The sequence below is a fragment of the Scylla paramamosain genome, chromosome 43 (genome assembly GCF_035594125.1).
Source record: "Scylla paramamosain isolate STU-SP2022 chromosome 43, ASM3559412v1, whole genome shotgun sequence".
In the NCBI taxonomy this organism is placed as follows: domain Eukaryota; kingdom Metazoa; phylum Arthropoda; class Malacostraca; order Decapoda; family Portunidae; genus Scylla; species Scylla paramamosain.
The window spans coordinates 3886008-3897183 of NC_087193.1; the positions used below are offsets into that span (position 1 = coordinate 3886008).

Sequence of the window (11176 nt, forward strand, 5' to 3'; positions counted from 1 at the left end):
TATATATCTATATATATTTGTATGTTCGTGTGTATTTTTGTTTTTATTTTTTTCTGAAGGGTCAAATTACGTCATGGGATAAAGTGGAGAGTGAATGCCTTGATACCAGGAGTTGGTGGTTCCATGTGATTCATATTTCTTGGCACTAGTTGTTGCTGTTGTTCTTTTTTTCTTATTACTACTGTTGTTATTGTTATTGTTGTTGACTCCCTTGTGTGTTGTGAGGACGGCTTGGCCGCACACACTGGCTGGGTTGAAGGAAAACTGTCAGGGCTGTGGCCCGCCGGGTGCCCCACCATCTCAGGGCGATGTCCTCCTTTGAATAAATAGATAAATTGGTAACAAACTTATAAAAATTGTGTTAAAAAATACTCATGATGATGCAAAAAATGTGGGTAAAACAACAAACATTTAGTTAACAGCTATTCGACATAAGATTAACATACGCATAGCATGGTTGTTGTCTAATTATAATCCGAAGTCGAAATTACAGTACGAACGCTTGTGTTTGCCGGCGAGTAGTAATGCGTGAGATCAGCCAAGTCTGCCACACGTAAGAAAATACAAAAGTTTTTCTCCCATCATTTTTTACGTACGAAAATTACAGAAGTTTTAAATGTGTCTTTATGATTCTGGTGACAGATCAACAAAATTTTCTATATTATCAACAGGAAAAAGACTATTGAGAACCTGGCTAATGATCTCTGTGGCCTTTGAAAGCACTCGTGGTGAGGGACCAGAGCGTTTCAAAATACCGGCCTTAGATGTAACGTCACACCATGCCACTTATATTTTTGCATTTGTGAATTCTGATAACATCTTCCCGCCCTCTAAGGCACAAGGAAACCTTAACGCTCCGCTTCCTGGCGCCTCTCGTGTCAGCACAGCGGCGTGGGCGTCGGTGAGGTGTGAGCCGCCGATAACAGGTTTACTAACACGACAAGCAGACTCACGTTGATTAAAAGGATTAGGGGTTGTGATAAGCGCCCCGTCGCCTTGCCACAGTCTGCCCGGATCTCACGCTCTTGAAAGACACGTGCCATGTCTGGTCATTCTGAAGCAATTCTACCCGCACCTCCACTATACAAAAGGCTCTAGTTGAAGTGACACGGATTTTCAAGGATGTTTTTATGGTTCTAGTGATAGATTAACAAGCTTTCTGCATCATTAACAGGAGGAACACTCGTGAGAACCCGGTTGATTATCTCTGTGGCCTTTGAAAATTGTTGTGGTGAGAGGGCAGAGCGTACAGGCTCCATATGTCACACTAGCCTCGCCCACGTCCACTGTCTCGTCACTCGGAAAGACAAACTTGTTGCTACACAAAGAAGGAAAAGAAGAGGTGTCAGTCCCTGTCATTTTCAAGTAAGTACAATTTGTATCATTACATTCTAAGGGTGTGTTTGTACCTCATTGTGTCCTTAGAGGGATGATTAAAGGTCGTGTTCCGTCTTTCCGTATTCTTTCAAAATATTCACCCTCAAGACTGTGCATGATTTTGGCACACGCGACTTCAGGTAAGACTTCATTCTCAGACATTTCGATACTGAATCACAAGTGCTTTAAGAGGTTGTCGTGGAAGCTGTTGGGTTTTTCAAGGGTCTTTTCATGATTATAATGAGTTTAACAAAGATTCTGCATCAATAAAATAATGATAATAATAACAATAACACATGATAACCCAACTAATCATGTAGCCTCTGAAAATAAGTAACAAAGCACGTCATGAGAGCCTCACCAGCGCCATCTGTTTCCCACGCCTGGCTTCCCCCACACGCCTCACCGCCTCGCTGACTGACGCAAGGAGATAACCCAACACTGATGCCAAGTCCCTAGTGTTCCGGTGTGATTTGATCTGTCACTTTATCGACTGTTTTTTTTGTTTTTGTTTTTATTGCGTAATGTTCTTTCTACCTACATACTCTTCTCTCCTTGATTCTTCTTTTTCTTCTTTTTCTTCTTCTTCTTCTTCTTCTTCTTCTTCTTCTTCTTCTTCTTCTTCTTATTATTATTATTATTGTTATTATTATTATTGTTATTATTATTATGGTTTTGCTGTTCAAATCGTGCTCAGTGGTTCTAATATTGTTACTTTTGTTGCTGCTGCTGCTTCTGCTACTACTACTACTACTGCTACTACTACTACTACTACTACTACTACTACTACTACTACTACGTCAGCCATGTGAGGATGGAGGGCCGGCAGGTCAGGGCAAGGGTCGTGTATGCTTGGTTGGCCCTCCTCTCCTTCTCTCCAGCTTGGGCCGAAGAACACACATCGCCTTCCCTCACCACGCCCTCCCTCACCTCCAGAGGCTCATTTGCTCCACAAAGAAGCACAACCAGCAGCTTCAGCACCCTAGCACTTCAAAGGACAGAGCCAAACATGACCACTTCAGCACTTGAGACCTCCAGCACTCTCGTCGCCAGTTACAAAGCATCAGAAAGTCACGCCTCTGTTTTGAAGATGACCGTTTGGCAATCATCGGAGGTGGAACACAAGAAAGGTGGATTCCAGGCTATGGGTTCCGGCGCATTTGAGGCTTCCATGAAAGGTTAGGCAGGTGTGTGTGTGTGTGTGTGTGTGTGTGTGTGTGTGTGTGTGTGTGTGTGTGTGTGTGTGTGTGTGTGTGTGTGTTTGTCGCTGCTTATTCTGTCCAATGCTACCAGACACTAACTGACGTGCAGGCAGTCAGATAAGGTCAGGTTAAATTCCTGAAGCATTGTACAACTTGATTTTGACCTTGTTTATACCCAGTGCTTGTTATTATCGTGGTTGAAGGTTCAAAAGTAGATTTGTTTATCTACTTCTGCTATTTAGTGTATCAGTCGATGAGTCAGGTAACCAGTGAGTCAGTCAATCAATAATTGAGCAGTCAGTCAGTCAGTTAATGAATTAATCAACCAATCACTCACTCACTCGCTCCTCACTCATTCAACCCATCACTCTCCTCCACAGACTGTCCAGAAAACCAGTTCGGCTTCGTGGTGGCGGCAGGAGACGTGGAGGCGTGCAGGATTGAGTTAGTGGAGCTGGAGGAGTGTGACCCAAGCCAGGCAGTGATGACCCTCGTGTCGCAGGAGTTTGGTCACCAGAATGGCAGCACGCAGAGTCACCAGGCTAGTGTGTGTGTGTGTGTGTGTGTGTGTGTGTGTGTGTGTGTGTGTGTGGTCAGTCAGTCAGTCAGTCAGTCAGTCAGTGTGTAGGACTATCCCCACCCCTGACGCCCCTCCCCCTATTGGCAGGTGGTGGGGGAGGGCGTGGTGGAGGTGTACCTGAAGGAGGACCTACCTGGCCACTACCGCCTGATCTGCATCGACACCCACACCTTCTCCATCCTCGCGGCTATCAACGTCGGATGTAAGTCACTCGCACAGTATTCCAGCATTCCAGTATCTCAGCATTCCAGTATTCCAGTATCTCAGTATTCCAGCATCTCAGTATTCTCCTAATTCCATCACTTCATCATCCCAGTATTCCAACATTCCAGCATTCCAGGAGCCAAACTCCCCAGCTTCCAGGATTCCAGCTTACACTCATACGGTATCTCCTTCAGTCCCGGTGTTGGATCTGGAGGACTTCGGCTGCCGCTTCTATAACTGGGAGGTGTTGGAGTGCACGTGGACCAGGCCTTATAACCCCGCCCAGAGCTCCAAAGAAGACTATTTCCCCTTCCTTTGTGTGTCCGACCAGTGCCAGTAAGTCTCCTTTGATGCAGGGACGCCGAGGGCCTATATTCTGAAACACCTCAGCGCCCCACCTCCACTACTTCTGGAAGGCTGTAGTTCTAGTTGGTTATAAAGATTTTTGAGGGAGTTTTTACGGTATTAACGACAGATGAATACGATTTCTACATGTGTGTGTGTGTGTGAGGGGAGGAAGGCAGGGGAGAGTGACTGAGTAAATTTTCGTAATATTTTGGTGTGTGTGTCTAATCCAATGGGAAATGATGAGTAAGTTTATGTAATCCTATAGCAAGTTTATCTAATCCTAAGACGACTTATGGGTAAGTTTTCCTAAAGTTTTGACTAAGTGTGGGTAAGTTTATCTGATCCAGTGACGAATTACGAGGAACTTTATCTAATTCCATGGCTAAATATGAATACGTTTATCAAATCTAACGTCAAATTATGATTAAGTTTCACAAATTTTTTCAACCAAGTGTGAATAAGTTTCCCTAATTAGAAGGGGAAGGGAAGCTTTAGTTTTCATGGAAATGATCATTAGAATAAACACTTTTTCGACCCTTCCGTTTGTCCAGTCTTGGTAGATAAACAAAATAATGACTATACTTATTCCCCATGCCTTTAGAGAGAGAGAGAGAGAGAGAGAGAGAGATTGGAAACACATGCTAACATTGCTTTTCATCTTTGCAGGTTTTGTGAGTGTGTGGAAGGTACGTGTCTGGAGACATCCTGCATGAACAACTGCTGCGGCTGGAACGGCAATGCCTACCACAATACCGCGGTGTGTACACTAAGCAGACGATCTCAGGCTCGTCACAGCTTCCTCTGTCGCCTCTTAGACCATTCGTAGTCAAACATGCACCCTAAACTTTAAACGCGTGAAGGAAAGGTTAAAGGAAATTAACTAATTTTATTCATTTACTATTTATTTATTTACTTATTTTATTTATTTCGTGTCAGTACATGTTTGTGTATTGGAGTGTTTCTTCATGAATCAGTAGTTGTTTAATTTTTTTCTCCCCAGCAGAACGAGATGATGTTTATGAAATTCATTGTGACGAATTTACTAACGGAGGGAAATAAGGAGTTCACGCACATCTTTGATCCTCTGGCAGTGGGTAAGTGTGTGTGTGTGTGTGTGTGTGTGTGTGTGTGTGTGTGTATGTGTGTGTGTGTGTGTGTGTGTGTGTGTGTGTGTGTGTGTGTGAAAGAGATAAGTAAGGTGAGGGGAGTGGGAAGCAAACAGCCTTGGCCTGAAGTCCGCGCCCTCCGTGTCCTCCCGCAGTGGTGCCCGCCGCGATGTCCAGCGTGAGCGTGGCGGGCGTGGCGGGGCGGCGAGAGGCGGTGGTGGGGTGGACGCTGCCGCCCCCGATGGACACCTTTGCTGAGGCTGCCGCGGGCGTGGTGGTGCGGGTGGACCACCGCCTGGCCGAGGGCGTGGAGTCACCATTATCCCCATCACCACCACCATCACCATCACCAACAGCAGCAGCAGCAGCAGCAGCAGGAGACTGGATCCTGGTGAGTACAGTATACATTTTTTTTTTTTTTATGTAGGAAGGACACTGGCCAAGGGCAACAAAAATCCAATAAAAAAAAAAATGCCCACTGAAATGCCAGTCCCATAAAAGGGTCAAAGCAGTAGTCAAAAATTGATGGATAAGTGTTTTGAAACCTCCCTCTTGAGGGAATTCAAGTCATAGGAAGGGGGAAATACAGAAGCTGGCAGGGAGTTCCAGAGTTTACCAGAGAAAGGAATGAATGATTGAGAATACTGGTTAACTCTTGCATTAGAGAGGTGGACAGAATAGGGGTGAGAGAAAGAAGAAAGTCTTGTGCAGCGAGGCCGCGGGAGGAAGGGAGGCATGCAGTTAGCAAGATCAGAGGAGCAGTTAGCCTGAAAATAGCGGTAAAAGATAGCTAGAGATGCAACATTGCGGCGGTGAGAGAGGGGCTGAAGACAGTCAGTTAAAGGAGAGGAGTTGATGAGACGAAAAGCTGTTGATTACACCCTGTCTAGAAGAGCAGTATGAGTGGAACCCCCCACACATGTGAAGCATACTCCATACATGGACGGATAAGGCCCTTGTACAGAGTTAGCAGCTGGGGGGGGGAGTGAAAAAAACTGGCGGAGACGTCTCAGAACACCTAACTTCATAGAAGCTGTTTTAGCTAGAGATGAGATGTAAAGTTTCCATTTCAGATTATAAGTAAAGGACAGACTGAGGATGTTCAGTGTAGAAGAGGGAGACAGTTGAGTGTCAATGAAGAAGAGGGGATAGTTGTCTGGAAGGTTGTGTTGAGTTGATAGATGGAGGAATTGAGTTTTAGAGGCATTGAACAATACCAAGTTTGCTCTGCTCCAATCAGAAATTTTAGAAAGATCAGAAGTCAAGCGTTCTGTGGCTTCCCTGTGTGAAATGTTTACCTCCTGAAGGGTTGGACGTCTATGAAAAGACGTGGAAAAGTGCAGGGTGGTATCATCAGCGTAGGAGTGGATAGGACAAGAAGTTTGGTTTAGAAGATCATTAATGGATAACAAGAAGAGAGTGGGTGACAGGACAGAACCCTAAGGAACACCACTGTTAATAGATTTAGGAGAAGAACAGTGACCATCTACCACAGCAGCAATTGAACGGTCAGAAAGGAAACTTGAGATGAAGTTACAGAGAGAAGGATAGAAGCCGTAGGAGGCTTTGTGCCAGACTCTATCAAAAGCTTTTGATATGTCCAAGGCAACAGCAAAAGTTTCACCAAAATCTCTAAAAGAGGATGACCAAGACTCAGTAAGGAAAGCCAGAAGATCACCAGTAGAGTGGCCTTGACGGAACCCATACTGGCGATCAGATAGAAGGTTGTGAAGTGATAGATGTTTAAGAATCTTCCTGTTGAGGATATATTAAAAAACTTTAGATAGGCAGGAAATTAAAGCAATAGGACGGTAGTTTGAGGGATTAGAACGGTCACCCTTTTTAGGAACAGGCTGAATGTAGGCAAACTTCCAGCAAGAAGGAAAGGTAGATGTTGACAGACAGAGCTGAAAGAGTTTGACTAGGCAAGGTGCAAGCACGGAAGCACAGTTTCGGAGAACAATAGGAGGGACCCCATCAGGTTCATAAGCCTTCCGGGGGTTAGGCCAGCGAGGGCATGGAAAACGTCATTGCGAAGAATTTTAATAGGTAGCATGAAGTAGTCAGAGGGTGGAGGAGAGGGAGGAACAAGCCCAGAATCGTCCAAGGTAGAGTTTTTAGCAAAGGTTTGAGCGAAGAGTTCATTTTTAGAAATAGATGTGATAGCAGTGGTGCCATCTGGTTGAAATAAAGGAGGGAAAGAAGAAGAAGCAAAGTTATAGGAGATATTTTTGGCTAGATGCCAGAAGTCACGAGGGGAGTTAGATCTTGAAAGGTTTTGACACTATTTGTTAATAAAGGAGTTTTTGGCTAGTTGGAGAACAGACTTGGCATGGTTTCGGGCAGAAATATAAAGTGCATGAGATTCTGGTGATGGAAGGCTTAAGTACCTTTTGTGGGTCACTTCTCTATCATGTATAGCACGAGAACAAGCTGTGTTAAACCAAGGTTTGGAGGGTTTAGGACGAGAAAAAGAGTGAGGAATGTACGCCTCCATGCCAGACACTATCACCTCTGTTATGCGCTCAGCACACAAAGACGGGTCTCTGACACGGAAGCAGTAGTCATTCCAAGGAAAATCAGCAAAATACCTCCTCAGGTCCTCCCAACTAGCAGAGGCAAAACGCCAGAGGCACCTTCGCTTAGGGGGATCCTGAGGAGGGATTGGAGCGATAGGACAAGATACAGATATGAGATTGTGATCGGAGGAGCCCAACGGAGAAGAAAGGGTGACAGCATAAGCAGAAGGATTAGAGGTCAGGAAAAGGTAAAGAATGTTGGGCGTATCTCCAAGACGGTCAGGAATACGAGTAGGGTGTTGCACCAATTGCTCTTGGTCATGGAGGATAGCAATGTTGAAGGCTAGTTAACCAGGATGGTTAGTGAAGGGAGAGGAAAGCCAAAGCTGGTGGTGAACATTGAAGTCTCCAAGAATGGAGATCTCTGCAAAAGGGAAGAGGGTCAGAATGTGCTCCACTTTGGAAGTTAAGTAGTCAAAGAATTTCTTATAGTCAGAGGAGTTAGGTGAGAGGTATACAGCACAGATAAATTTAGTTTGAGAGTGACTCTGTAGTCGTAGCCAGATGGTGGAAAACTCGGAAGATTCAAGAGCGTGGGCACGAGAGCAGGTTAAGTCATTGCGCACATAAACGCAACATCCAGCTTTGGACCGAAAATGAGGATAGAGAAAGTAGGAGGGAACAGAAAAGGGGCTACTGTCCCAGTACTCCCCAGATGGGGACTCCGAGGCTGGTGTAGGAGTCGCCATGATGATTTTTAAATTTTTGAGTGAAGGGTGTGTGTTATTAGGTGCTTGTAGTTTTGAGTGGAGGAATAGAGTTGTCTTTAGAGGGCAGGCTGTGACTGCCCCCTTGGGTTGTGAGACACAAAGGGAAACGTTCAGTGAGGTCACAGCTGGGTTTTATGATAAGTTCACAGCACCCCCTGAACAGTGCTTTAGACCTCACTGGGAGTAATTATCGTTTCGGCAGGTGTCTACTGCCTCCTCCTGTGACATGTACTGGTGTTTGTGTGTGTGTGTGTGTGTGTGTTTAGGTGTGTGTGTGTGCCCGCGCGCATAGCAAGTCCCACATTCCCCATCTTTCCATAAGGGAGCGCTGCTGCCGTGCCACAACGACACCTGCAAGACCGGACAGCACAGAATCTCGCTGGAGTTCTGGTGGCACCGCTTCGAGGTGCGCGTGAGCCTGCGCTCTGCCGCGGCTCCGGCACCCTTGGAGGAGGACGGCTGGTGGTCAGACTCGGAACCTCGCAACGTGACGACCCCGCCCTCTGGTGAGTGCGTGTGTGTGTGTGTGTGTGTGTGTGTGTGTGTGTGTGTGTGTGTGTGTGTGTGTATAAGTAAGTGTACTGTGACTGTGCCTTTGAGCGCTAACCTGCCCTGCGGGGCCCAGTGCCCGACGCCCCTCCGGCGGTGGGTCCCGGCACCTTCCAGGTGACGCAGCGGGGGTTCCCGGGCCTGTGTGACCTGACCCTCACCTGGCAGCAGGTGCCGCCGCTCCTCCACAACGGACCAGACTTTGACTACCTGGTGCAGGTGTGCGGCGCCCCACGCGGGTGAGTGGCGGTGTGTAGTGTGTAGTGGCGTGATGTGTGTTGCGGTGTGTGTGGCACCGGACGCGGGTGTGTGGTGGTGTGTGGTGGTGTGCCCCTGGCGGCCTGAGTGGTGTGGTGCTGTGCTGCATAAAGACGAAACTGTGCTGCAGAAGACTGACCGGCAGTGTCACTCTGTGCTGCAGGAACGAGGGCGAAGGCGAGGGCGAGGAGGTGCTGGCGCAGATCGCAGTCAGTGAAACCTTCGTGGTGTTCCGTAACTTGTCCACCGCGGCGCCCTACACGTGAGTGTTGCACTGGCTGTGTTGCTGTTGTTGTTGTTGTTGTTGTTGTGTTTTTGTGTTGTTGTGTTGTTATTGTTGCTGTTGTTGTTATTGTTGTTGTGTTGTTGTTATTGTTGTTGCTGTTGTTGTTGTTGTTGTTGTTGTTGTATTGTCGCCGCCGCCGTGCAGTGATAAGGCGCCTTGTGTTGCAGGCTGCGGGTGGCGGCAAGGAACAGCGAGGGCCGCAGCAGCACGTGGGCGGCGGTGGGCGTGCGTCCCGGCAGGCCAGCGCCGCCGCTGCTGCCGGTAGTGGTGCTGCACGCCAGGGAGGGGCAGGACGCCCTGTATGAGTTGCGCTGGCGGCCTGGCGACACCCCGCGCCACACCGTGTACGTGTGCACCGGTGCGCAGGAGGACACCAACCCGTGCACGGTGAGGGAGGTCTGCGCGTCCTGTGGTCTGCTTGTGTGCTGCACTTGTTCCTCTTTGTCTGCTACCATAACACTTCCTCCCCAGCACTGCCCCAGCCAGTAACAGTCCCTGGCCCCCAACCTGCCCCAGCAATTAATAGCCCCTGTCCCCCTCCCTGCCCTAGCCAGTAACAACCCTCCCTCCTTCCCACCCTGTTCCAGCCAAAGAGCCCATGCTCCCCACCCTGCCCCATCCAGTGACAGCCCCTGCCCCGCCCTCTACCCTGCCCCAGCCAGTGACAGCCCCTACCCCCATCCTGCCCTAACCAGTAACAGCCCCTGCCCCGCACCCTGCCCCAGCCAGTAACAGGTTCCCCAATCCCCACCCTGCCCCAGCCAGTAACAGCTCCTGTCCCCTACCCTGCCCCAACCAGTAACCCTTGCCCCTAACCCTGTCCCGGCCAGTAACATCCCCTGCCCCGTACCCTACCTCAGCCAGTAACAGCCTCCCCCTCCCCCAACAGGGCCAGCTGGCCTGGACCAGCGTGGACAACTCCTCCTCCGCTAACTTCACGCTGCGTGACTTCGGGCTGCAGGGCGCGGCGGGGCAGGTGACCTTCGCCTTGTCGCAGGAGGACCAGGTCGGGACGTCCAGCGGCCTGGCGTGGGACCGCTGCGTCACCCCTCAGCTCTTCACCACCGCCCGCGCCCCGCCCAAGCTGGAGGACGCGCCCCTCGCGTGAGTCTCGCCACTCTGTGTTGCTTTGCCTCATGCAATGTTGCCTGTGTGGTGTTGCCCGCAGTGTTGCCACACCTGTAATGTCGTACACCTGCCTCACCTCCCCAGGGGAAGCTCGTGGGTGGAGCTGCCGTGGTCACTGGACTGCCGCTCTTGGGCGGGCGTGGTGGAGGCCACGGAGGCCTCCTACTGCCGCGGGGCTCACCGCTACCCGTCCAACTGCACAGGTGAGGATACAGGTATTGTGAGGAGGACAGGGGAAGAGGACTGCAGTGAAATTAAAGAGTAATGAAAAGAGAGGGAGTGGAGACTCAGGCTGGTTTGCACCACAGAGGAGGCGGATAGAGTGAGGAGGGCGGGGTGGGAGGAGACAGTGGACGTAGCGGGACTGGAGGGAGGCCAGCGGTACACTGTGTGGCTGAGGCTGCAGTACCGCAGTGGAATGTCTCAGTGGTCAGAGGGCGTCACTGTCACCACAGCGTCCTCACGTCACGGTAAGCTGCTCCCTCTGCGCTGCCTGTCACTTGTGCATCCTCAGTAATTCCATTCATTCATTTGTTCCTTCCTTCCTTTATTTATTGACTGACTGACTGTTCAATCTTTTTTATTTGCGTATTATCGTGTGTAATCTGGTGGTTTCCTGGCCACGTGTGGGCAGTGGTGTGGTGGGCGGTGCTGGCGGGCGTGGCGGCGGCTGTGGTGGGCGTGCTGATGATCCTGAAGCTGCTGCAGTGCCTCCATAGGTGAGTGTACCCGCCGAGGAGAGAAAGAGAGAGAGAGAGAGAGAGAGAGAGAGAGAGAGAGAGAGAGAGAGAGAGAGAGAGAGAGAGAGAGAGAGAGAGAGAGAGAGAGAGAGAGATACAATAAGACTTA

The 11176-nt window shown here is 49.2% G+C and overlaps 1 protein-coding gene across 1 annotated transcript in view; it reads left to right on the forward strand.

Annotated features, from left to right (window-relative positions):
- Positions 1–652: 652 nt before the first annotated feature.
- LOC135093535 (uncharacterized) overlaps positions 653–11176 on the forward strand; it is an 11838-nt gene continuing 1314 nt past the window's right edge. Inside the window, exons 1-15 of the mRNA XM_063992860.1 lie at positions 653–1365; positions 2182–2555; positions 2960–3361; positions 3558–3699; positions 4378–4468; positions 4715–4805; positions 4973–5208; positions 8429–8612; positions 8732–8894; positions 9077–9175; positions 9367–9586; positions 10089–10303; positions 10412–10530; positions 10636–10797; positions 10962–11046. Of these exons, the coding sequence (XP_063848930.1) occupies positions 4421–4468; positions 4715–4805; positions 4973–5208; positions 8429–8612; positions 8732–8894; positions 9077–9175; positions 9367–9586; positions 10089–10303; positions 10412–10530; positions 10636–10797; positions 10962–11046 (1622 nt within the window). The 5' untranslated portion in view covers positions 653–1365; positions 2182–2555; positions 2960–3361; positions 3558–3699; positions 4378–4420. The remainder of the gene's footprint in view (positions 1366–2181; positions 2556–2959; positions 3362–3557; positions 3700–4377; positions 4469–4714; positions 4806–4972; positions 5209–8428; positions 8613–8731; positions 8895–9076; positions 9176–9366; positions 9587–10088; positions 10304–10411; positions 10531–10635; positions 10798–10961; positions 11047–11176) is intronic.